The sequence below is a fragment of the Delphinapterus leucas genome, chromosome 2 (genome assembly GCF_059928025.1).
Source record: "Delphinapterus leucas isolate spDelLeu-1000000601 "Yukka" chromosome 2, BTC_Dleu_Yukka2, whole genome shotgun sequence".
In the NCBI taxonomy this organism is placed as follows: Eukaryota; Metazoa; Chordata; class Mammalia; order Artiodactyla; family Monodontidae; genus Delphinapterus; species Delphinapterus leucas.
In genome coordinates, this window is record NC_143130.1 from 85033983 (window position 1) to 85061928 (window position 27946).

The following is a 27946-nucleotide window of genomic DNA, read 5'->3' on the forward strand; positions in this document are numbered from 1 at the left end:
TAGAGCATTGCTATTACATCTTCATTCCTGATCCCAGGGCCAGCCTCAGAGAGATCTAGCAAAGCCTAGAGGGAACGGTGGGGTTGGGGGGGAGGTTATGTTTCAGGGGAGTGGGTCTCTCCATTTTGCTCACAAGCCAGTTTCCACCCTATGCCTCAGATAAGGGGACCCCATAACTGCCGAAACTATATCCTAAGAGGTAAGACACAATGAGGCCATTGCTCTTGACTTGGATTATGATGATAGCGACCTTGATTTCCTGATAGGGTCCTGGATATCCTGGCACAGTCTTGCCTCCAAGTGTTTTCTACATTCAATTTATGAAGAATGCCAAGTGGGGAGGACGTTTCTGCTGACCTAATGCTTGTCCATAAAACGTGTTTTTAAAAATAGGATGCAGACCTAATGAATCATGAAGTCATGCTGCCTCGAGACTAACAAAAGATGGTCTGAGGGCTTCCCTGGTGGTGCAGTGGTTGAGAGTCCGTCTGCCGATGCAGGGGACACAGGTTCGTGCCCCGGTCCAGGAGGATCCCACATGCCGCGGAGCAGCTGGGCCCGTGAGCCATGGCCGCTGAGCCTGCGCGTCCGGAGCCTGTGCTCCGCAACAGGAGAGGCCACAACAGTGCATACCGCAAAGAAAAGAAAAAAAAAAAAAAAAAAAAGATGGTCTGGCAGCCCAAAGGGAGGTACAGGATCATAAAGGGGTCATCGGTTTGCACATATCATCTACTAAGCATAATCATTTTGAGAGCTTGATTTTATGTGTTTTGTGCTTGCAGGGGTCACTGGCTAACTTGTGCTCTGATCACCTGATGAAGAAGAAACCTCCCAGCTGGTGGAAATTCTCCACCAGTTGTTTAAATCTCTTGGCTTTCAGGAATTGAAAATGCAAAAAGAGAGGAAAAAGTAAAGAAATCTGTGATCTGTACCCTGCACCCTTATCCTGTGTTGAGACCATGGAGGCCACTGCTCTCCTGACCTTAGGACTGTAGTGACACTGACCTTGACTTCTCCATACAGCCTAGGTATCTACCCTGGCCTGGGCCCACCTCCATGCTGGGTCTGCACAGCAGCCTTCACTTATATCTTCTACCTCACCTCCTTCTTCCGGAAATGGGGTCACTGATCGAGTATCCTATGGCTGCATTTAAAGGAAATAGGGTAAATTTTAAAATATGTTCCTCAGGTTGTCATTAGACTGGTGGGTCTCAAACTTGATACACATCAGAATCACCTCAAGTAAAACTAGGGGTGCCTCTGCCAGTCTGGAGGCTCAATTTGATTGGCTTAGGTGAGGCACAGCATGAGCAGGTTCTAAAAGTTTCCCAGGTGATTCTAATGTGCAGCCAGAGTTGAGAACCAATACATTAAGTGAGTGAGCACCTGACAGTTAACCTTTCATGATAATACGGTTCCATTTGAGCTCAATCAAGTTAATTGATCCAGTTATGACTTCAATTAAATCTTAAGATACTTAAAGATGTCCATTTGAATATGATGAGTGTCAAATTTGTTTTTTTACTTGTTTTGAAGTTATATATAATCATAATTTAAAGAATCTAATAGTTCAGTTAAGGTCTGTTCAGAAAAACAACAGTACCTAGTCCCCCTCCTGCCATTTCCCAGCCCCAGAGACAACTCCTTTTAACTCTTTTAACTGGTTCTTTTGGTATTTGACTCTATATCTTTAAGCAGAATGCTTGGATTGCTACTTCTTGATTTTCAGTTTGGGATATTATCTATTGTCTTCACACCATGATAGTGAAGATTTATCTCTTTCATCCCCACCATCTCCTGCCACACAGAGATTTCTGTCCCCCTACCCCCACCCAATGTAATAATTTTGCTTAAATAAATATCATAATTTTGCTTAAATATTCATTTTTTACATTATTATGATTTTGTATACCATTCAGAGCTGAGCCATGTAACAAACCATGATTACTTCTCCTTTCTTGTACATTTCTTTTATTTCCTTGAGTTAATATTCGTCTTAATTTTTCACTTGATTAGTTTTTTATTAGCTTTCTATGAACTTTTCATTAATCCATCCTTAAATTCTCCACTAGTTGTTTAAATCTTTTCTCAAGACATTTATTCACATCAGGTATTTTATAAATTTCATCTTCCTGAAGAACTGTCTCCTAGAGGTTTCTGACCTGCTCAAATCTGGTCTGGTTGCCCTCTGTACCTGGTACAAAATTGTCATCCTGCAGTATCCCTTCAGTATCATCATCCTGGGATTCCCTTAGCTTTTATTGCCTGTTAGATCTCCTGTTTCTGTAGCTCTCTCTGCCTTTTCTCTTTCTTGGTTTACTCCCTCATTTTGCTGAAGTACATCCTCCAGTAACTTCTTGAGAAAGAGTACGTGGGAAGTAAAAAATTTGAAGTCTTGCATGTCTGAAAATGTGTTAGTTCCACCCTCACACTTGATTAATACTTTAGGTATAAAATTCTAGATTGTAAATTATTTTCCTTCAGAATTTTAGAGGCATTTCTCCATTTTCTTCTAGCTCCCAGTGTTAAAGGCAATCTTCCATGTTCTTTTAGCTTGCAGTGTTGATTCCTGATCCTCTTTTGGTGGCCCATTTTCTTCTCTCCAGAAGCCTGAAGGATCTTCTCTATGACCCTAGGATCCTGAAATTTCACAATGATATATGGGTATATTTTCATCCATTGTGCTGGGCACTTAGATGAGTCCTTTCAATCTGGAAACATGTGTCCTCCAGTTGTGGAAGTTGCTTTCCCAGCTGCCTTTGCAGCTGGAAGTGTCCATGTGACATGGTCTGGCCAAAGAAGTGTTAGCAAAAGTCTGTCGGGACTTCTGGGAAATCTTTTGCTTCCCTAACAGACAGTGCTAGCATGACCCCTTCTTCTTTCTGCGTGTCTTGAATATGGACTCATATGGATAAAAATGGAGCTGTAGGGAACTCCTGGCTGTCCAGTGGTTAGGACTTGGTGCTTTCACTGCCATGTCCCAGGTTCAGTCCCTGGTCAGGGAACTAAAATCCTACAAGCCATGCAGTGCAGCCAAAAAAAAAAAAAAAAAAGGAGCTGTAACAGTTACCTTGAACCCATGAGGGAAAGGCAAAATATATCTCTGATATTTTTTTATCACTGAACCAATACCAGAAGCTGCATGTCTCCTGAATTTTTTTAATATGAGAAAAATGAATCTCTATTTTTTAAAAACTCTGTAGGTTGGTTTTTCTGTTACGTGCAGCCAAATTTATTCCTAACTGATAGATTCCTGCTGACAGTAGATGTTTGATACACATTTGTTTGGCTGAATTCTACAGAGAGGATGAAAGATTTTGAGCTCATAGGTGTCATATGTGAAACTGTGTCTTCTCCAAGGGAGAAAACTGAGAAAGAAAAGTGCCCAAGTCTCTCTTGGTGTCCTCAAAACCTCTGTAAAAAAGAGGAACTCGATCAAAGCAGGCAGAGATACAAAAGGTGCTTGGGGGAAGTGAGAAGAGATCAGTGTCATGGTTCTGAGAAAGCATGTAAAACTCCACTGCACACACTTCACAAGCTTAGAGAATTATAGTGTTTGGACAGTAGGGTAGCATTTCTTAAAGTAGCAAGAGAGGAAAAAGACCTAAAAGCTCTGGCAGAGGAACACTTGGTTTTATCTAAAATACTGGCATATCCATTTGTGCTTCTTGCCTGTTATATATATTGAACCCAAATAATAATTACACTGTAATCTGTGCTCCCAAGGTAGACCATCCTTGAATCAGACTTTTAACAGGGAGCAAAAGAATGGCATAAGAAATAAAGCTTGTTTCATTCTAAAAACCAGACATTGAAGCTTTCTAGAAACAAATGCATTTTGGCATGATTGTAATTGTATGTTTCCATCACCCTAAAAAAATCAAGCAGCTAAAGCAACAGTAAATTTTATTTAAAAGACATGTATTGGGCTTCCCTGGTGGTTGAGAGTCCGCCTGCCGATGCAGGGGACACGGGTTCGTGCCCTGGTCCGGGAAGATCCCACATGCCGCGGAGCGGCTGGGCCCGTGAGCCATGGCCGCTGAGCCTGCGTGTCCGGAGCCTGTGCTCCGCAACGGGAGAGGCCACAACAGTGAGAGGCCCACGTACCACACACACACACACAAAAAAGCCATGTATTAAGCACCAATTGTACATCCAGAAAAGGCTCAATTTGGCTATGAAATTGATTTCCTGCTGAAAAATCAGGCAGGGTCAGATAAAGGGGGTTCAGGGCCATCATCCACCACAGGATCTTCTGTACCTTTGGGAACTGAAGTTTCTCCCACAGCTGGAGACCACAGTAGCTATTCAATGGGAGAAGACTATTTCTCAGCAATCAGTTTTCAGGAAAGAGAAGTTGGGTTTTCTGTGGTTTGACAGCTCTGACTGGTCTTTACTGCAGCTATTTATATTTTTAAAGCTGCTTTCCAGTAACTGTGAACAGCCCTCAAGGTTGGCAGCTGTCCTAGTGACCAGGGCCTGCTCCATAAGGAGCTGGGGGGGGAGGTGTCAAGGGGTGTGGGGACTGAATAAAAGAAGGGGCCAAAAGACAGCGAGTGGCACTGTAGTGAAGTAGGGAGAAGGCACCTGGTGGGCTGAGGGCAGCGGGTGACCTTGTGCTGACTGCCACACTGTGCCGGGTGAGCTGGCATCTATGCTGCCTGAGCAGTGCACTCGGAAACAGCCCTGCTCTCTGCTGGTCTCCCAACATGACCTCCTTTCACAGGCACTGAGAAGATGAGCGGAGGCTCTCGAACAGTAATTCTTGGTAATTCTGGCTCTCTCTTCGTGGGGGGTTTCTGAGGGTCCCCTGGTGGTGAGGCAGAGGGATGCGGGCCCTGGATGTGCCTAGACAGGAAGGTTGCCTTCGCCTCTAGGCTCATGGGGAAGGCTTGGGTCTTCTGGGGACCCAAGGTACTTGGTTTGCCTCTTTTCTGCTCCCAGAGGAGAGAATAGATGAGCACAGAGGAACATGCATCCCAGAATTGCCAGTGTGGTTCGTTTGGCTTATCTTCTTTTGAAGAGAATTGAAATTCTCTTTCAACCTTAGCTGTTTACCTGTTGAAGCTAGATTTTAAAATTACTTATTCAATTTTATGTACAATTAAATCCCTGCAATTTTTTTTTACAACTTGGTCCTTTTTATGTGGCACAGCCGCTTTTTATTATTTTTAAATTTCTATTATGGACAATTTCAAAAATACAAATTTAGAGGAAGTGACATAATGAATCCTCACATACCCAAAATCCAGCTTGAGCTATTATCAGCTCACAACCAATCCTTTTTCATTTATACCCTCCCTTACAATCTATCGCTTCAAAAAGCAAATCCCAGCCACTCCATTGCAAGCTTCTGAGTTCTCTGACCTGCACATAGCAGTCTTCAAGTGGTCCTGCTTCCTGGTATGATAAGCTGCTCCAGGTTCATCCTGTACTTTTGCTGTCTCAGTGGAAACAGCCATTTCCTTTAAATAAATAGTATTTTGAGAACAGAGTCTGGGTCCTCAGGGTACTGTTGCATCTGAGCTGATCATTCTTTCTAGGATACAATGCCTACTTTGGCATTCTTTTCAGACTCTAGTAAACATTTATACTCAAATCACTGCAACAGGCCACACTTGGCATTGACTTCACTTAGAATAAGGATACAGGACAAGAAACATAGCCCACCAGCAGGGCAGTGGCAGGCATTTCTCTAGGTACTGCCAGCCTCTGGCCCTTCGAGGAGGTCATCAAAAGAACATGACTGCCAGTTGACCCATGAGCTGGGTCCAGGCAATCAGAGGTTCCTCACCTCCTCCCCTGTCCTTAAAATGTATGTTTTGCCAACCGTTTCCACAGTGGGAGCTGTTCCAGGGATGCAGCCTTGAGAGAGTAAGGTGTTGTTGAGACCATCTGAACGGTATACATGACTGAAGCCAGTTAAGGCAGTCAGCCCTCTGTATCTACAGGTTCCATAACCTTGTATTCCAACCTCAGATTGAAAATAGTCAGAAAAAAAAAATTCTAGAAAGTTCCAAAAAGCAAAACTTGAATTTGCCAGTGGACTGGTAACTATTGAATACATAGCATTTACATTGTATTTATAACTACTTACATAGTGTTTACATTATATTAGGTATTATAAGTAATCTAAAGCTGATTTAAAGATAAGGGAGGATATGCACGTACATTATATGCAAATACTATGCCATTTTATATAAGGGACTTGAGCATCCATGGATTTTCATATCCACGGGGGTCCTGGAACCAATCCCCTGAGGATACCGAGGAAAAGCTGTATGAACTTTAAAATTTCTGGCAGGCGGGTGCAGCGATCTACTCATCTTTCAGCATCCTAAGACAAGCCTGGTATGTAAGTTATCTTTTTTATTAAAACCTGCCACCTACCAATCTGGAGTGGTCTGCCTCTTTCTTCTGTCTCTCCTGGCGTTCCATGTATGGGGGCCAGTTTGCAGACCAACACCACCTCCCCGCATAGGTTGTCAGATAAAGTACAGGATACCCAATTAAACTTGCATTTCAGACAAACAATGAAGATAAGCCTCATATTCCAGTTAGAAACCAATATCCTAATATTAGCAATATTTTTATGGGACTAGCTTGCTTCCATGTTCCCTCAAGGGACATGTCCAGTTCCAAGAGTCATAATTCTCAGGAAACTTCAAAGCCACAGCTTTACACCAGGTCTTTCTAATTCATTCACAGTCCTCACTGTCCAGATGCAGTGTGTCATTTTTACCACAAGCAATGTTGCCTAGTAACATAGCTGACATTCTACCTTCATCAGATTTTCAGGAGAAGAGAGCTATAAAAAGTAAACTCCATAGAGAATGAGAAATGATTTTTTTTTTTTAGCGCTTTACATATATAGACCTTTTCCTTAGTCAGAGCTAGAACAAAATAGATATAGACAGATGATAGATGATAAAGGAAAAACTCAGTTTTCCACCTGAGTAGGGAAAAACACAGTACTTCCCTACTAGTTTTTCTTTCCTGTATACCTTCTTTACTACTCACACAAAACACTTCACTTCTGAGACTTCTGGTCACCAAATGTGTGGAGGTTTTTCCCCACACCAAGCAATTCTCTATGACACCAGCTGAATGTCCTACAATTCAACTTAATTCTGACACTATGTACCTGAAGATAGTGTCAGATCCTAAAAATGAGCAGTACCTTGTGGGACTCTTCCAGGTACAAAAGCCTATCCATGTCCCCCATTTCTTGTTTGTAAGAAAAAGACTTCAGCCTCCTAGACCTTCCCTGAGTTCCAAAGGTCAGATTCAGACAGTTGCTTATCAGGGAAGGGAGGGGATGCAGAGACAAGGTAGGAGCAGCCAATAAACAATAATGCAGCTGTGGGGCAGGGTCCTGGTTCCTCCTCAAAGAATATACATAACAAAATACCTTTGAGTTCTGTTGGGAACTAAGGCCTCCACCCAGATGGAGGATGTTAACTTTAGGCTGAGCACAAGATTCCTGGAGCTCCACCCTGTTACCTCATCACCAACCAATCAGAAGAAAGTCTGCACACAGTGGAGGATAACAAAGACACCCTTCCCAAATGTTTCTCCCTTTAAAAACTTTCATGGTTGAGCAGAATCTTCAGAGTTGTCTTTTGTTTTTTTTCTGGGCACGCCACACGGCATGTGGGATCTTACTTCCCCCACCAGGGATCAAACCCATGCCCCCTATAGTGGAAGTGCAGAGTCTTAACCACTGGACCTCCAGGGAAGTCCCTGGAGATGGTTTTTGTTTTTTTTGTTTTGTTTTGTTTGTTTTGTTTTTTTGCGGTACGCGGGCCTCTCACTGTTGTGGCCTCTCCCGTTGCGGAGCACAGGCTCCGGACGCGCAGGCTCAGCGGCCATGGCTCACGGGCCCAGCCGCTCCGCGGCATGTGGGATCTTCCCGGACCGGGGCACGAACCCGTGTCCCCTGCATCGGCAGGCGGACTCTGAACCACTGCGCCACCAGGGAAGCCCTGGAGATGGTTTTTGGACACAAGTCTGCCTTCTCCCCAGGTAGCCAGCCTTCTGAATAAAGCAATTTTTCCTTTCCAGTCAACACTCATCTCTCGAGTATTGGCTTTCAAGTGGTGAGCAGCCAGACCTGAGTTCAGTAACAGTATACTTTTTTCTCTATTACATATGCTTATAATTTTTAGTAATAAAAAAATGGAAGGCATATAATCTTAAGGCATCCTTCCACAAGGAGTTATTGAGCACCTGCTATGTGCTTGGCACCGCTCTAGGCATTTGGGATACATCATTGAATAAAACTGACAAGGTCCTGCCTTCTTGTGGCTTACATTGAGGGGGTGAGGGAGAGACACACAACACCAATAAACATAAGAAATAAGAAAATTGTGTAATAGGTTAAAGGTGAAAAGTGTTGAAGAAAACAAAAGTAGAGCAGGATGGAAAGCCAGAGTGCTGAGAGGTGGGGCAAGGGCTGGTTGCAGGGCTAAACAGGGGCACAAAGACTTGAAGACATAGGGCTTAGCCACGCTGCTCTCAAGAGGAGTACATCTATGTTCAAAAGTACGTCTATGGCCTCACCTGTTAAACTTATATTTTAACTTCTATACTAAATATATATCCTTATGTAGTCTCTTTACATATCTCATATTTTCATAGAAAAAAAATATACTCCAAAATGTCAGCAGTGGCTATCTGTGGAAGGTGGGATTGTGGAGATTTTTTATTTTATCTTTTTTATAGTTTGCTGTATTTGCTACATTTTATAACATGAATAGGCCTAGTTTATTATCAGGAATAGAACAATATATAACATGACATGTTTTAAAAAGCAGAGCTATTCTACCTTTCAACCGCAGGAAGCGTTTTCTGAAAGGAGCAAGGAGGTGTGATTTAAAGGCATGAGGGGTCTGGCCTTTCTGAGGAGACTGTATTCTTCCTCAAGGGGGAGTTTTGCCTTCAAGTAATGAGGCAGCTGAGTCCTGAGTCAGGAGTCAGATTTCAAGGGAGCGATGTGTAAAGGGTAAATTTTTCGAAATTCCAACTCCACACCTAAGAACCATGCTCACAGTGGCTCGAAAGATTAGAGCACCTGCCTCCCTGGTCAGTAATATTATCAAAGTCCATTTTCCTTGAAATCAGTTAGCAAGTTTAGGAAGGTTTGGACTCAGCAAATACAAGGAGGAAGAACATGCTCCTTGCCCTTGGAGAGTTAATGACTCAACCAAAGAGGCCAAACTCACAGTGAGGAGGAAGAGACCTGCGGGGCAAGGGAAGATCTGGCAGAGATTCATCAATGCAGAAGCAAATGTGAATAAGCATGATTTTATCAGATGCTTGAAAGATGGGTACATAGAGGAGGGAAGGGCTTTGGGGGAGGAGGGCAGGTGGAGAAGCAGACAGAGGCAGAGGACACCAAGTACATACAGGAGGCACAGACAGTGCTGTGAAAAGCCTCTGACCTGAACTGGTACTGGAGACTTCGCAACTTAATGACCCCGAGGAAGGGGTTACCAGGAATTGCACTCCTGGCCACGGGTCTCTTAGCAAACCTGACCTACATGAAACAAAAGAGCAAAGAAACGCCGGCGGCTCGTGGTGCTGACGCAGCCATTCCACCACTGCCAGCCAGTCTGGCTCGCAAGTGTTTACTTACCCGGTCAGAGGGAAGCTGGATGCAGTCCCACTTCCATCAGCAAGGCTTGCTTCCCTGCATGCTCGGGAACATAGTGGGGCAGGTCCTGACCAGAAGACTGGGGAACGAAGGTGGACGAGACATGCCCCTGGGGGAAAACATACCTTTCTTATCCTAATACACGATGTGATGGGAAGAGAGAAGAGGACCACCCTCTACCCAACCTGGGGGTCAGGGAAGGCTTCCTGAAGGAAATGGTACTTCAGTTATTTGGGAAGGACATACGGGAGTCTGAGAGGAGGAGAGGGTTCCAGGCAGAGGGAGCAGCACAGGAGAGAGAATGTGGCATCTGTCCATGCAAGCAGCTCAGCCTGTCTGGAGCCTGGAGTGGGTGCATGGATGTGGTGAGAGGCGATGCTGCAGTGGAGGCCACCTTCTCTGGAGGGCAACGGGAAGCTCTGAGGGTTTTAAACAGTGGAGTAAGATGATCATTGACATGGAAGTTTGCTGAAGTCACCAATGACTTTTGTGTTGCCAAATCCATTGTGTACTTTCAGTCTGCATCTAATGTAAATTCTTGTGGTAGCATTTGGTCCTGCTGCTCTCTCCCTCCACCCTGGAGCCTTCTCGTGTCTTGACTTCTCAGGCACCACTTCTCCTGGTTTTTTTTTTTTTCTCCCAGTTTTCTATCTACCCCTCTGGTCACTTTTTCTCAGCTTCCACTTTGACCGCTCCTTGCCTCTCTGGGCTCTGAATGTTGGTGTTCCGTAGGGCCTTGTCTTGGTCCCTTCTCACTATTCACTCTTGCTCTCAACCACCTCGTTTATTCCCATGGCTTCACATGCATCTGTTATACATAATAGTATCAGGGGAGAGAGGAGGAGCCAGAATCAAGTCAAATCAAGTATACGGTCCAATCTCCTGGGTGTCATGGCTGAGTCTGCATGTTCATACTGAACCATGAGCAGCTGTGGGATGAGTCAAGGTGGAAAGGGTCAGAATGTAATGGGGGCTGGGGCGGGAGAGGAGAGATGCTGATTAGCACAATGTCCTGGATCAGGAAGAAAGCAGAGAACACAGCTCATTGCTCCCAAGTGTGGAGGGAGTAGTGGACAGTCATGTGCCTTAGAAGACCAAGTCCAAGGTCTGAGAAGAATGTGACTGCAGGGAGGTGCAGGAAAGATGGGTGGGCCCAACTGACTCCCAGGTCCAGGAAATCACCAAAGGCAGGAATCCAGACCACAAGAGCAAGGCCAGCAGACTGGTGGCCCCTGGCCTGGCTTGGACCTCTGCTGTGGTGTGGGCAGGCAGGCATCCACAGATGTGCTCCCAGCCTGGGGACAAAGGCCTGCAGGTGTTGGTGGGCTCTGTGTGCAGTCCAGACCACACTGACACATTCACGGTGAGGCAGGGGAATCATGAGCCATTCCTGGTCCCTTTTGTTTTCCAACCTCACATGCTGAGAGGACAAAGAATTTCTCAAGGCTCCAACATTACAGCCACTGATAAAGCAAATTCGTTTTGTGCCCCATCAGGAGTAAGGTTGCAATCAAGATCCAAAATGGTCTAAAGAAGTTTCTGTGGCATTTACAATTAGTAGGAATAGGTAGATCATTCAGTAAATGATGCTAGAACAATTGACTATCTATTTAGAAAAAAATTAAATTAGAGTCCCACCTTAAAATCACGCACAAAAATAAATCTAATAGTTAGTAATTAATTTTAAAAGTTCCCACAAAGAAAAGCCTAGGCCCTGATGACTTCACTGATGAATTCTACCAATCATTCAAAGAAGAACTAATACTAATCTTTCACAAACTCTCCCCCAAAATAGAAGAAGGAATATTTTCTCATTCTATGAGAAGACAACCCACAGAATCGGAGAAATATTTGCAAATCATATATCTGATAAGGAATTTGTACCTAGAATACATAAAGAACTCTCACAACTCAATAACAAAAAGACAATCCAACTTAAAGATGGGCAAAAGATCTGGGTAGACATTTTTTCAGTGAAGATATACAATATAAACATGAAAATACCTCAACATCATTAGTCATTAGGGAAATGGAAATCAAAATCACGATGAGACACCAGTTCATACTTAGGATGACTATAATGGGAAAAAAAAACAGGCAATAACAAGTACTGGCAAAGATGTGGAAAAATTGGAACCCTCATACATTGTTGGTGGTAATATAAAATGGTACAGCCACTGTGGAAAAGAATTTAGCAGTTTCTCAAAATATTAAACATAGAGTTACCATATCACCCAGCAATTCCACTCCTAGGTATATACCCAAGAGAACCAAAAACATACTTCCACACGAAGATCACATGTTAATGTATGTTGCAGCATCATTCGTAACAGCAAAAGTGAAGATAAACTAAATGTCTACCAAATGACGAATGGATAAACAAATTGTGGTGTATCTATACAATGGAACGTTATTTGGCAAAAAAAAGAAATGAAGTACTGATACATGCTACAGTATGGATGAACCTTGAAAACATTATGCATTGAAACATCAGTGGTTGCAGGGGAATGGAGAGGGGGTGGAGATTGGGGAGTGACTGCTAATGGGACACAGTTTCTTTAGGAGAGATAAAATGTTCTGAAATTAGAGTGTGGTGATGGTTGCACAACCCTGTGAATATAGTAAAAAGCATTTCATTGTGCACTTTAAGAAAAGGTGAATTGTATGTTATGCAAATTATATCAAAATTAAGCTGATAAATAATCTGAGGTGGATTGAATATATAAATGTAAACTAACCCTTAAAAATAAAAGAAAATATAGAAGACTGGATCAATAATTTGGGTGTGGGGAAGGCCATTCTAAGTATGATACAGAACTAGGAATACATAAAGGACAATATTGACAGATTGAGTACATTGGAATAAATAATCTTCCATGTAGAAAGACACTATAAAATTTAAATATATATGAATAACTTTTGCAACATGAGAAACAAATATATTTAGAGAATAGTCTTTAAAATCATTAGGAAAAAGATGAACTCCCCAGTAACATGCAGTGCCGGCCAGAGTGTGGGGAAAGGGGCACTCGTGTGGAGAAACAGTGAGTGTAAATTAGTGCAGCCAATTGGAGGGCAATTTGGTGTCCAGGAGTGACCTGCAAAACCTTTTCAATGGGTACGGCACAGTCTAAGTGAGAAGCACCAGCTGAGAATAACCAGCCTCCCACACTGAGGCAGACAGACTGAAAGTCAGCCCTGGGGAATTTTTGAAATGTTCAGCATAAGCAGAATTTTGTCCCAGCATTTCTACTTCTAGGACTGTATCCTGAGAAATGCTTCAAAGGCACACAAAGAATGTTTACTACAGCTATGTCTGTAGTAGTAAACAATTAATGTCCATTCATAGGAAATCGGTTATATAAATGATGTATCCTCACCATCAGATCCTATGCAGCCATTAAACAAATAACATAACTCAATCACTGCTGACATAGAAAGATGCTTGAAATGCATTGCTAGAGAAAAAAAGTAAGTTACAGAACAGTATGTATAACGTGATGGCAATTTTGAAAAAATAATGGTATAGATGTTTGTATATGCATAGAAAAAATTCTGGATAAATGCACAATGAACTGTTAATGGTAGTTACCTGTGAGGATTGAATATTTGGAGGGGAGAGAGTATGGGGGGGAAGGAAATTATTTTATATACCTGTGAATTATTTTTATACTTTGGTAAATATGGAAAAACAAAGCAATTACCTTAGGAGAAAATAAGGAAGCAGAGAAGGTGACAGGGAAGGTACAATATATGAATAGTAATTAACAGTGGTTTTACCTAGGTGATGGAGTTTTGGGGAATTCTCCCCATTTGCTTATCTGCATTTTCTAATTTTTCAATGAGTTTTTATTAGTTGTTTAAAAAAACAGAAATAGAAGAACGTCCTCATGCCTTTCTGCTTACCGGTTGAACAGACTGGTGATGTGGGTGCAAAAGGAGATAGTTTCTAAACAATGAAGCCGTTTAGAAGATAATGTTAAGAGAGTTGGTGATGGAAACATATATAAAAATGAACTCCTAAGTCACATACTTAGTAATCACGAATGTGTCTCTTTGAGACATCAGGACTTCAAAATTTTAACGTATTCTTTGTGAAACATGCACTTGAACCTTGAAAGTTCTATTATGCTAATTGATCGTTATGGACAACAGAGCTCAAATGACATCTGTGAGTCCAGATGGTATATAAGGTAACATTCTAATTTGTTAGAAGTCTTAGAACTCCTTTGTCTTTTCTCCCATTGTGCATGAAGGTAGCTAAATAATTGAGTCAGGTAGGTTCCCTGTCTTAAAGCAATATGGACAAGGAAGTTTATTCCAACAATATGACATGTTTGAAAAACAATCATTTTTTAAACTCTAAAAGTATATTTGCATTTGTGTGTATATCTATATCTATCTGTCTGTATATACTATAGGTATACTCTGTAAGGATACATATGATTACCAGGCATGTATGGTGGGGCTTTCTGAGAGAGAGAGGAAGTAGACAACTGGGGAGAACCAAGCAAAGAAAATAAAATGTACTCAAAATGTGTGAAATTACATTTATGTATTTGTGTTAAAACAAAAATAGATTCAACAAATATTTGAGGATTTACTATATGCAGGCCCTGTTTTAGGTGTTGAGGTACATCAGTGAACAACTCTGACAAAGATCCCTACCTTCATGAAGCTTATATTCCAGAAGATAATAAGCCATAGACATAATGTGTTGGTAAATCATAACTTACACAACTGTGTGTGAAACACATAATGTTTTTCCTTACCCTCACACTACTGTCACACTCACGACAGTCTGACACATGTTGGGGGGATTTCCAATTCTGCAACGCCAGCTGGGGATCGCATAATTTAACTCAATTCTGACATTGTCTTCCCAGAGATAGCATCAGATCCCATAGGTTAAGGGGATCTGAGACTGCCCTCCTCTTCAGATGCCAATCACAAGCAGTCAGTCCCAGGTTACCTGCAACTTCTGTCTGACTTGGCTACAAATCAGGGGTTCCCATGACCTTCTCCCCTTTGGATTTAATTATTTGCTGGAACAGCTCATGGAACTCATGGAAACACCTACTTATGCTTACAAGTTTATTATATAATAAAGGATGTGATGAAGGATGCAGACAAACAGCCAAATGAAGAGATACATAAGGTGAAGTCTGAGAGGATCCTGAGCACAGGAGTTTCTTCCCCGTGTAGCTGGGTGATTCACCTTCCCAGTATGTACAGATGTTCATCAACCTGGAAGCTCTCTGAATCCCATACTTTTAGGATTATTATGGAGGCTTCATCACATAAATACAATCCATCATTAACTCCATTTCCAGCCCTTCCCCCATCTCTGGAGAATGGAGAGTAGGGCTGAAAACTTTAAGCATGGCTTGGTCTTTCTGGTGACCAGCCCCCATCTAGGAGCCCACCAAGGGTCACTTCATTAGAACAAAAGACACTGCTATCACCCAGGAGATTCCAAGGGATTTAGGAACTCTGTGGCAGAACTGGGGTCAAAGACCAAATATTAGAACAAAAGATGCTCCTAGTGGTCTATCACTTAGGAAATTACAAGGATTTTAAAAACTCTGTGCCAGGAACCAGGAGCAGAGACCAACATATATATTTCTATTATCTCACAATGAATAAACATAATTTTAAGAATTATAATTAATGATAATTAAGTGACAGATGTATAAAAATTAAAAGAACATATATACATATTTTAAAATTAAAAATAAGAAATTGCTTTATCAGTAATTTAGTAATTAATACCACCAACAAAAAAGAAATATATTAAATGGTGTGACAGCAGAGGATTTAAGGAAATTTTTATTCTAATAAAAAAAACCTGAAAAAACACCTAAGAATTAGGTGGCCTGAATCTAGTCCTGATTCCACCACTGTCCAAAACTCGGCTAGTTACTTAATTTCTCTTTCTGCATCCTTAACTTGCAACTGGGGATAATAATACCTGGTCTGCTTGACTTCATTGGGTTATTGTGAAACTCACATGAAGTATAGAAGTACACTCTAGGGCTTCCCTGGTGGTGCAGTGGTTGAGAGTCCGCCTGCCGATGCAGGGGACACAGGTTCATGCCCCGGTCTGGGAAGATCCCACATGCCGCGGAGCGGCTGGGCCTGTGAGCCATGGCCGCTGAGCCTGCGCGTCTGGAGCCTATGCTCTGCAATGGGAGAGGCCACAACAGTGAGAGGCCTGCGTACCGCAAAAAAAACAAGAAGTACACTCTAAAAATCATCAAACACTATACACAAGTCAAAGAATTGAGACTGATAAAGCTATAGATTGTTCTGATGAACCCAACAAGAGACAAGCCAGTGGAATCAATGCCTGGAGGACTCCAGTGGGTCCAGTTGGAAAAGCATTGCCCTTCAGAATTATAGAAAGGTGACTAAAATATAAGAGGAAAGAGGTAGTTTATTACCATGTGTTGCAGGCATACTGGGGACAGCCAGCTAAAAACAATCCCCCACCTGCCTCCATTAACTAGAATTGACTTCTGGCAGCACTGTTTCCTCAACACAACACTGCCAGCTGGTCATAGTTAAGTAGAGGTGGGGCAATATGATTTTTTTCCAGAGAAACTTTGACTTAGGTGAAGGAAATAGTTAGAGGGATGGACAGCCAGACAGAAGAATTCTGGAAAGCCGGAGCAGTTACATTTGAAGTTGGAGCTATGAGCAGCTATCTTTGGGCCAGGAAGCCTGGCTGGTCTAGAATGAGGCAGAGTTGAGAAACAGCCTAACCCTCCTCGGGCTGCTGGTGCCCTCCGGCCTGGTTCCGGTTCTTCCTGAGGCCCAGTTCTTGGGCTCCATGAGTCACCCTGAATCCTGAAAATTTTTCAAAGGTTAGCATGCTTCCTGTTGCCAAAGATCCTTAACTAAACATGTAATCTACATCTGGCTCATTTGGCAGCGTTACAATTAACAGGAATAGCACAGAGGCAGTTAAAAAATAAACCACTTTGCACTGGCTTAACTGGGTCACGAACATATTGCGCAACCCTTACAGGTATAGTCATTCCAACAAAGAGAACAGGATAATAGGAAAGCAGCTGAGTCAGGAGTAATGCAGTCATTAACCTAAACTGCACTGACATTTGAAAATGCAGTTCAGAAAATGAACATGCTGGACCAGACATTTTTTGAGAATTTCTAACTGCTCTTGGGACTGCGGCTTAGAGCTTGCTGGTTCTGGAGAGTCACAGTCACAGGAACCCCAAAGTTACACACTCCCTGCTGCAAATCACAGAAAAGTTGGAGATCCATGAACACTATAACTTAACCTCAAAACTATCAAGCGAACCCCAGAAATATCAATAGAGCCTCACTGCCCCTGAGTCCCATCAATACAGAAGAATTTAGAAAACAGCAGTCATCATTCATTTCCTTCATGCCTTCATTCATTCAACAAATATTGAGAGCTTATTACGTGCCAAGTACTGTGTTAGGGGCTGGGGATACAGCTGTGAAAAAAAACGATGAAGTCCTTTTCTCAAGGAGCTTATGGTCTAAGTGGAGGGAGAGAGACAATATAAAATCGGGATGTAACATGTTGTTGTACGCGCTGGAAAGAAAAATTAAGCATGGCAGGCGTATAGGAGTAACGGATGTGTGTTATTTTACATACATTGGTCAGGCACAGCCTCTGTGATAAGGTGACATTCGAACAGAAATTTCCGAGAAGGGAAGGAGAAAGGGATGCAGCTCTCTGGGCCAAAAGCTTTCCAGGCAGAAGGAAGAGGTAGTAAACAGCCTAAGGTGGGAGCCAGTGGGAGCCCATGTGGCTGGAGCCACGTGAACTTGAGAAGGAGTGGTGGAGGGGTGCCTCGTAGGCCTTGGTAAAAACTCACATTTACTCTAAGGAAGGGAGTCATTGAGATTTTGAGTAACTAGAGGAGTGACATGGTCTGACTTATGGTTTAAAAGGATCACTCTGGCTGCTGTATGGAGAATAAACTGTAGGGGATCCAGGGAGACCAGTAAAGAGACTATGGCTGTAGTCCAGCAGACAGATGGTGGATTAGATCATGTAGCAACAATGACGATGGTGAGAAGTGGTCAGATTTTGGATATCGCCATAAGGCTCACTGAGGGATTGGATGTGGGTTTTCAGAGAAAGTACAAAATGACTCCTAGGCTTTTGGCTTCCAAATGAAGTTGCTTGTCCTCCGGGGGGATGGGGAGCGGGGAGGCAATGCAGACTATTTACATCAAACACAGAAAGTGGACATGAACTCAGTCTAGTCGTTATGGATCTGAGTGAGAGCTGCCTGTGCTGAAGTACTTCAGGCCAAGGTCTGGGCTGATGAGGAAGGATCAAAAAATGGAGCCAAGAGTTGGGCAGAGCTGATGAGCAGTATGACTAGAACAGAATGCCATCTGTAAGTCAAGGCCGGATGTTAAGATACTTAGATAAGGGGATGCAATACTGAAAGCAAAGTCAAGGTCAGAGTTCAGAGTTTCAGTCCAGTTTGGGAGGCAAAGGCAGTAATTCAAACGGGACAAGAGCAAGGATAATTTATGAAATATGAGAAGGCTTTGAGTACAACATCTCATTTGATCTTTACAACAACCCCAAGAATTAGGTGTCATTAGCCCTATTTTACAAATGAGGAAAATCAAAAGGGTGAATAACCTACACATGGCTGGTAAGCAGTAGAACACGGTTTTAAGCTTAGTTTGGATCTGACTCTGCAGCACGAGTTTAAGCTTAAAGAATGAGCGATACTGCAAGTTTCAATGTCTCAGTAGGCAGCTGAAGTCATCTCAGAGGTTCAAGTTAGGTGGGTGTGGGAGTAGTAAGCACAAGTGGAAGCAGAGTCCAAGTATACAGACAAATTTGGATCCAAGTTGGAGTTTGAAGTCAGAAACCCAGGATCTGACACAGCAACACACTCACCCTACTGCAGCAGCACCAAGAGCTAAGCAAGGCATTGCAGATGCAGACGGTTGTAATGCAAGGTAAGTATTCTGCTTAGCTAGATTTGTTAGATTTGTAACACTGCCACCGTATTATACCAAGGCATCAAGAGGAGCATGCAAATCCAACGGAATTTGGTTGTTAGACCTCTGCACTGGAACTGAGAGTGTTCCAACATGGGTAATCAAATGTCTTTTGTGTAAGATACTTGTTACATACTAAGCATTGGAAGAGCTCATAAATATCCTTTTCTTTACCTGGTTTATTTAAGGAGCCTGGCCGAGGCACTACCAGGAAAGAGCTTGGTGAGTTCACAATGCTCTTTCAAAGGTAAACAACTTTGGGCTTCCAATACTTTTCTTTTCTTCCACCAAATGCAGGAACTGAACACACTGAACACAAATTCCATTCTTAATCTGCTTAAAAGGCACATTAATGCACTCAGTCCAATGCAGCTATTATAGAAATAAGAGCTATAAGCAGTATATACTGGTAAACGCTAATCATCGTGGCTATTATAGTGGGTTAGAATTCAACAAGGTGCTGTCCTGTTCAGAGTTGTCCCAGGTAGGCTGTATTGTTAGGCTCAAGTAATTTGCATCTTCTAAGTTAACAAGGACCTTAGGCCCATAGAGATAAGTGCCATCCAGTGACAGAGAGTGAGTTAGTGGTGAAAGTGGATCCAGAACTCTGATCTCCCAATTCCCAATTTGTCCCCTTTCTTCTCTATCTAGATTTTAATGAGATAATAGATTTGAATAGTAAGCAATCCTAATATGAACAGGCATATGGTAAAACTATAATTACTAATACTAGATACATGATAAACCCATTTAGGGTAGAGCATCTACTTGACTTGAGTTCAACAGTAAATGGGAACTGAAAAGGCCAAGATTAGGTGAGCAGTTCAGTCAGAGAACATGACAACCAGCCCACTAACTAAATGTGCTACACACCATAGCATATGATGGAAAACAATACTTTTAAATAATTTTGTAAGGAATATTATGCAGAACCTACACTATTTTAACCTAGAAGCAAAGGTGATACCATATTGAATTTTATTTTAAAAAGTTTGATTCATAATGCTCTTTTTACTCCTCAGATGTAGGCCCCAGTATAAATTTATATATAACTGGCTCAGTCTTTATGATACAAACCACCTGTTCCCAAGCTGCAGCAACTGCAGCAGGAAATAAGAAACAAGACTATCTCATCATCATCATCATCGAAGTGGCTGCATAAGGATCCCTAAGGTGCACTCATGACTTTGTCATGAAGTTGTTTGGCATTAGAAATTCCAATTCCTACTGTAGTTAAAGTAAACTAAACACAGCAAGCCTGGTAAGGTTAATTGAATAGAAAATACCTGGTTTCTTATTTGGGAAGATGTGGATGAATAGGAACTCTCATATGGTCGCAGGAATGTAAATCAATATGCTCACTTTTGGACAGCAATGTAGCATCTCATAGACTTGAAGATATGCATTCTCTGTGACCCAGCAATTTTACTTCTAGATATATACCCTAAAGACACTCTTATACATGTTTACAAGAATTCTCACTTGCAAATGCGTTTGTAGCAGCAAAATTTTAAAAACAAGTGTCATTTAAAAAGTGGATAGGACTTCCCTGATGGTCCAGTAGTTAAGAATCCACCTTCCAATGCAGGGGACATGGGTTTGATCCCTGGTTGGGGAACTAAGATTCCCACATGCTGCGGGGCAACTAAGCCCACATGCTCTAGAGCCCGCATGCTGCAACTACTGAGCCCTTGACCCCAAAAGAAGAAAAAAAATGGATACACTGCAACACAGCAATTAAAATGGAATTAGAGCTACATATATCAACATAAATTTCAGAGACATGTTGAGTGAAAAACATAAGTTGAAAAAATAGGAATATGCCATGAGATTTTAAAACATGCAATATTACAAGCTTACAAAATCATTAGTAAAAGTGAAACCGTGCACCTCAGATTGGGACTTGAACCCACGTGCTGGGACTTGAACCCGGCCAAAACCCACAGTCTTCCAACTGACATCACACACCTGGTTTTAGGACTTAAAGAAACTCAGGTTCTTGATGTCACATTGCAGAAAGAATTCAGTGAGAAACAAAGTGATAGGTAAGAAGTGGATTTATTTAGAGAGAAACACTCCAGAGTGTGGGCCATCTCAGGTGAGAAAGGCACCAGGGTATGGGGTTGTCAGTTTTTATAGGAGTGGGTAATTTCATAGGCTAATGAGTGGGAGGAGTATCCCAGCTATTTCAGGAAGGGGTAAGGATTTCCAGGAATTGGGCCACCGCCCACTTGTTGATCCTTATGTTCAGTCTTGGAAGTGTCATGGCACCTGTGGGTGTGTCATTTAGGTTGCTGATGTGTTACAGTTAATGTATACTGAGGCTCAAGGTCTAGTGGAAGTTGACTTGCCACCTTGGACCCATCAGTTTATGTCATGTCCTTGGGCTATGTCATTCTTTCAAAGGTTGTGCCCTGCCCCCTTCCCTCCTGTGTCAAAAGTATAAAACTGTGCATGAGAATGATAAACAAAATTCAGAACAGTTGTCTACCTCTGAGGAGGGAGGTAGGGAAATGAGATGTGGGAGGGTCAAAGAGAGGGATTCAATTGTATCTGTAGGTGTTTATCTGATGCAAATGGACATTAAATGAACTGATAAAGCAAGTGGTATTGAAACAGGAGGGAAGGAGGCAAGGCACAACCTTTGAAAGAATGACATACCCCAAGGAAGTGACATAAACTGATTAGAACCAAATGGGTCCAAGATGGCAAGTCAACTTCCACTAGACCTTGAGCCTCAGTATACATTAACTGTAACACATCAGCAAGCCAAATGACACACCCACGGGTGCCATGACAGTTCCAAGACTGACCATAAGGATCAACAGGTGGGCGGTGGGGGCTTCCCTGGTGGCGCAGTGGTTGAGAGTCTGCTTGCCGATGCAGGGGACACGGGTTCGTGCCCCGGTCCGGGAAGATCCTACATGCTGCGGAGCGGCTGGGCCCGTGAGCCGTGGCTGCTGAGCCTGCGCCGCAACGGGAGAGGCCACAACAGTGAGAGACCAGCATACAGCAAAAAAAAAAAAAAAAAAAAAGTGGTGGTGGCCCAATTCCTGGAAATCCCCACCCCTTCCTGAAATAGCTGGAATACTCCTCCCACTCATTAGCCTATGAAATTACCCACTCCTATAAAAACTGACAACCCCATACCCTGGTGCCTTTCTCACCTTCTGAGATGGCCCACACTCTGTGGAGTGTTTCTCTCTAAATAAATCCACTTCTTACCTATCACTTTGTCTCTCACTGAATTCTTTCTGCAATGTGACATCAAGAAGCTGAGTTTCCTTAAGTCCTAAAACCAGGTGTGTGATGTCAGTTGGAAGACTGTGGGTTTTGGCCGGGTTCAAGTCGCAATCAGGGTTTTGGCTGGGTTCGAGTCCTGACAGCATGGGTTCAAGTCCCAATCTGAGGTGCACAGCTTCAGTATCTATACGTGCTTTAAAAAAATTTTACAGTTTTCCCACGTGCTTGAAATCTTATTTAAATAATAACCAAAAAAGTGTGTATGTGTGTGTGTGGGGGGGGTGTTGCTGTTTCCAGATTAAACCTAATATCTAAGATTCAGAAATAGCTCTAAAAATTGTGATGCCAAGCCAACACCTGGAACATTCCTCTAAGTTAGAATTAGTCATTTAAAAGGTAAATTATTTTTGGACATAAGCAAAATGGCAGAATAGAAAACCTCTAGACCTCACTGCCCCATAGAAAAACCGACTTTAAAAATACATGGTCCAAAAAGCCTTTATGAGTACTCCAGATCCCAGTTAAGAAGTCACAGAACCCCCAGACAATCTCAAAGCCAAGAACAGACACAATGAAGTGAGTCATTTGAAAAAGTTTTGTTTCAACCATGTCAGCCCCTTCCTCAAGCCAGCACCGCTCATGCTTGGGAGGGGAAGCCCACTTTGAAGCTTCTCCTTTGGGAGGGGCAGGGAGGACTAGAACAATCAACCAATGTTCCAGGTTTTGGGGGGCTGCCCAAGAGATTGATCGCAGTCTGGCCTGACTCAAAGCACCACTTTGGCTGCCTGGGGGCCGCTGAGAACAAAAGAGAGCTCAGGGAATTGGTGCAGCACCAGAGAACCTGCAGTACCTGGGACAGACATCGGACAAAGCAAGAGACGACAACCTCCTGGAAAAGAAACTTAGCTGGGGGATGAGGGGTTGGGGGGGGGGCGTGTAGCAACACACACAAGTACTGAGATTACACAATCCTATAAAAGGTTTGAGAATCTCTAGCTGGGACGATTGGTGAGATTACTCCCCAGTACAAGCCCGTCTGTAAAGATAGGTAGAAGCACCTGCTTTTTCAGATGCAAAAATCAGAACAAAAAATAACAAGACACATGAAGAAACACGGAAACATGACCCAAAGAAATAAATCGCCATATACTGAAAGGAAATGAAATGGAGATCTATGAATTACCTGACAAATAGTTCAAAATAATCATCTTAAAGAAGCTCAATGACGGGCTTCCCTGGTGGCGCAGTGGTTGAGAGTCCGCCTGCCGATGCAGGGGACACGGGTTCGTGCCCCGGTCTGGGAAGATCCCACATGCTGCAGAGCGGCTGGGCCCGTGAGCCATGGCCGCTGAGCCTGCGCGTCCGGAGCCTGTGCTCTGCAACGGAAGAGGCCACAGCAGTGAGAGGCCTGTGTACCGTCAATAAATAAATAAATAAAGCTCAATGTGCTACAAGAGAACACAGATAAACAACACACAAAATCAGGAAAACAATGCATGAACAAAGTAAGGATACAACAAAGTTTAGAAACTATAAATTCACAAGAGGGGCTCAACAACAGACTTGATCAAGCAGAAGAATCAGTGAACTCGAACACAGTTCATCTGACATTATCAAGTCAGAGAAACAAACAAAAAGGACAAAAGAAGAAAGCCTAAAGGACTTATGAGACAAAATCAAGTGGACAAATGCGTATTACTTAGTAAAAGAAGCCAGTCTGAAAAGGCTACATACTATATGATTTCAATATATAACATCCTGGAAAAGGCAAGACTATGTATGGAGAGTAAAAAGATCAGCGGTTGTATTGGTTTTGGGACAGGGCAGGAGTGGAGGAAGAATGAGTAGGCAAAACACACAGGATTTTTAGGACAGTGAAACTACTCTGTATGATACGATGGTGGACACATCATTATACGTTTGTCCAAACCTACAGCATGTACAGTATCAAGAGTAAACCCTAATTAATGCAAACTATGGACTTAGGCTGATACTGTTGTGTCAACGTTATGCTCATCAATTATAACAAATGTACCACTCTGGTGGGGGATATTGACAATGGGGGAGCTGTGCATGTGTGGGGACAGTAGGTATATCAGAAATCTCTGTACCTTATGCGTAATTTTGCTGTGAACCTAAAATTTCCCTAAAAAATAAAGTCCATTAAAAACAAACAATAAAAGGCTTCAAATCAACAATCTAACTGTACACCTCAAGGAGCTAGGAAAAAAAAAAACTAAACCCAAAGTTATCAAAGGAAAATTAGAACAGAAATAAATGAAATAGAAAAGATACACAAATTTAACAAATGCTTTGCTAGAATAAGAGAAAGGAGTCAACATAAATCAGAAATGAAAGAGACAGAAATTAAAAAGGGATCATATGAGACTATAATGAACAACTGTATGCCAACAAATTGGATAACCTAGAAATGGATAAATCTCTAGAAACATGCAACCTGGAAGAGTGAACTGTGAAGAAATGGAGATTTAATCCATCATCAAAAACCTCCCAACAAAGAAAAGCCCAGGACCACATGGCTTCACTGGAGAAGTCCACCTAATATTTAAAGAAGAATTAATATCAATCCTTCTCAAACTCTTCCAAAAAACTGAAGAGGGAATACTTCCAAACTCATTCTGAGGCCAGCATTATCCTGATGCCAAAATCAGACAAAGATCTAAGAAAATAAAACTACAGACCAATATACCTGATGAGTACTGATATAAAAATGCTAAAAAAAAATACTAGCAAACTGAATTCAACAGCACAAAGAATTAACATTATAAACAGGTGGGATTCCTGGAATATAAGAATCAACCAACATATGAAAATCAATGTAATATAGCACATTTTCAGGATAAAAGACAAAACCCCCATGACTATCTCAATTAATATGGAAAAAGCATTTGACAAAAATTCAACACCTTTTCATGATTAAAAAACTCAACAAAATAGGAACAGAGGGAAATTACTTCAACATAATAAAGGCTACATATGAAAATCCACAACTAACATCATATGCAAGGGTGAAAAACTGAAAGCTTTTCCTCTAAGAGCTTGTCTTTTTAAGGTAACTTGAATATACATTTAAATTCACAACGATATTCATTGAAATCACTGAATTCATTGAAAATATATGCATTTTTAAAACCTTTGTGAATCCAGATGAAATTAATAAATAGGTCAGTGGAAAGGTAGAAGTCCAGATATTAAGAGAACTGGCTTTGTACAAAACAGGAATGGAAGACAAAACAGAAAAGTGAGGTTAAAGGAAGAATGGTTATATTTGGATAGGTAAATGGGTAAGTTCTTGAGCAAAGGAAAGATGGTGTATTGTAGAGCAAATACATTTAAAGGAGCTTCCTCCAGCTGCATAGTTCAAAGCTTCCACACACATCTTACATAAGTTTTGAAATCTATGAAGGTCTTATTCTATTTTAATGTGTGAGGTTAAGTCAACAAGAGATTTTTGTGTGGAGATGAAGAGTTTTAAGTCTTTTGGCCTAACACAGTTTCAACTGTAGCCACGATTCAAAGATGCTGAAAAGTGGAATTAGATGAGATTCTGCTAGTGGTTTTCATTCTAGCAGGTAATTATTTTCATTACCTAAAGAGTTAACAAGAGCCATATTTGCCGGCCATGATTTATTTGTCCTTTTTCTTCAAACAGGATAACCAAAGATACAGACAGTATTCAATAAAATAAAATAGATGAAACAAATTCTAAGAGACTGCGATGCCACATGCTACATTTAACCTAATTTTATTCATGCTTGCCTTGGGATGGGGAATAGATCATTCAGTAAAAACATACAGTAAAAACAAAATATGTCTTATCATGTACAACTTTTAAACTACAATAATGATGTACCTTAATTACTTCCATGCACACAAGTCTAACATTACAGTTCTTTTTCTTAAACAAAATTAAGACTTCTAGGAGCATTTTATAATAAAGTAATTCCTAATTTTTCTTTGTAGATAGATCAAGCACCTCCAAAATACAAATTCCTATACACAGTGAGCGCTTTACTTAAAATGAATACTTAAGTAAATTAAGTACATGGACAGCCTTAGGATAAGCTGACATTATATATTCAGCTAAGTAGGCAACAAACCATAGTGCCAAATGGAAAAAGTGTATTCGCAAATAAATTTCAAAAACTACGTTAACTTTTTATAATTAAATACAGAAAATATACTGATTTGCTAAAATAAATAAGATGTGATGTAGTAACACTTCACTATAAAGAATGCATACCAGAACATTTATAAACGGTGAGTGAATCTTATTAAGAATAGTTTACTACAATAAACGCTGGCTAAATAGAAGTGCATATTGTGAAGCACTATGGGTGGTATATGTTTTGCCACATACTTTTGTTACCTTGAGGTAGATAACACATGTGTACCAAATTCGGCATTCATTTTCAGTTGCTGCTGGTATCATGTGTTTTTAAGAAATGTGTACAGTATGAAAAACTTGAAAATACTCATGAATGAAAAATGTTTTAGGAAAAAAATAGATATTTTCATGCAATTATGTACAGTCTCACTGTGTAAATTTCAAGGCAAGATTTTTGTTTCCTGTAAAACAGATCATTGTTCTATGAGAGAATGTTTTTTCCTTGTCTTAGTGCATTTCTTTTGTCTCCTCCTGCATTGCATTATTTTGCTCTATTCTTTATTTTTGTGTGCAAACGACATGCCAGTTAAAACGAAAACCATCTCACATGTAGAAAAAAAGTCTGGATTTTAAAAACCAAGAAAATATCCTTTCTAAATGATACCATCTGATTCAAGTAAAAAAATGACTTAAACACTAGTAATAAAGAAGACAAAACACATTTCATGAAGAATACAAAAAGAAATGTCTGCTGAGTGTTTTAGTTCAGATGTTTCAGAATGCTGCTGTATGTTTTATGAGGAATCTGAGGGGAAGATTTCATAGCAGAAGGTGTTAATGTGGCCTGTATTGACTTAAGTGGTGACCCAACTGGACTGTGAAACTGTGGGATGCCTATGGATTCAAGCTGCTTGTTAAAGAGGAACTCCCCACTGTTGTTCAGAAATCCTTCCTCATTTCCTCTCTCCCCAAGCTTCCCATCCTCTACCGGCTCAGTTTCTAGCATTTCAGTATCCTCTTTCCTGCTAAAGAACTTGTCCAGGTAACTGGTGTAAGTGTTTTCCTTTTCAATTTGCTCATCCTTCCTTACCTCACAACAAAACTGATTTATGAGAAAACAGTCCTCCCCACCTCCCACAAACTGGCTATCCCAAGAAGACTGGTACAAGGCTTCTAATTGAGCCAAATTGGCCATTCCTTTCTCCTGTTTTTCTCGGCTTACTGACTTGGATATCAAACTTTTCAATTCTAGTTGGGACACTGAGCTATTCAAGTCATTTAATTTGTCAACAACATCAGTAGGCTCATGTTGTGAACTAAGTTGAATAGTTCCTGCAATAAACGAATCAAAGTCAAATCCCTGATTCTTTTCCCTTTCTTTTTCAGCCAGTTGCTGTGACGCTTCCTCTAGAGCTATCTGGGCTTTAACCAATCCATTCCTTTCACATTTTGACTTGCCTTTCTTATCAGATTTTTCTTTGCTTTGTTCTTTCCAATTGGAAAGGTCTATAATAAGCTTGGGTTCATAGTAATGATTAACTTCACTCTCTCTCCAAACTAAGTTATCTAAGTATGATGATGACCTCGTTTTGTAGTTACAAGTATGGCTACACTCCAGATCACAGTATTTGTTTTCATGATGATCTGAGTATTGCCAACAAGGCTCAGTAGAGTAACTGGTGTCAAAAGCAGGATCCTCCAAATACTTTTCACGATCTCCATCCAAATATTTTCGAGGATCGACTTGTACTTCTTCTTCATCAGTGACATCAGACAGAGCTCTTGGGTCGAGCTGAACTTCATCAATATCAAAGTTGTTATGTATAGGCCAATCATGCTCTGAAAACTGACAATCATGGTACCTGAAAAAAATTAATACATTAATCTTAGTCCAG

General features: G+C 41.4%; 2 protein-coding genes across 6 annotated transcripts in view; one reads left to right on the top strand and one right to left on the bottom strand.

Annotated features, from left to right (window-relative positions):
- The window catches only part of BCL2L10 (BCL2 like 10), a 161926-nt gene extending 135545 nt beyond the window's left edge, over window positions 1-26381 (top strand). Inside the window, 1 exon segment of the mRNA XM_089906239.1 lies at window positions 783-26381. Within this exon segment, the coding sequence (XP_089762365.1) occupies window positions 783-796 (14 nt within the window). The 3' untranslated portion in view covers window positions 797-26381.
- MAPK6 (mitogen-activated protein kinase 6) overlaps window positions 25556-27946 on the bottom strand; it is a 46812-nt gene continuing 44421 nt past the window's right edge. For all 5 annotated transcript variants that reach the window (XM_089907198.1, XM_022579505.3, XM_022579507.3 and 2 more), the window contains exon 6: window positions 25556-27913. In XM_089907198.1, the coding sequence (XP_089763324.1) occupies window positions 26812-27913 (1102 nt within the window). In that variant the 3' untranslated portion in view covers window positions 25556-26811. The remainder of the gene's footprint in view (window positions 27914-27946) is intronic.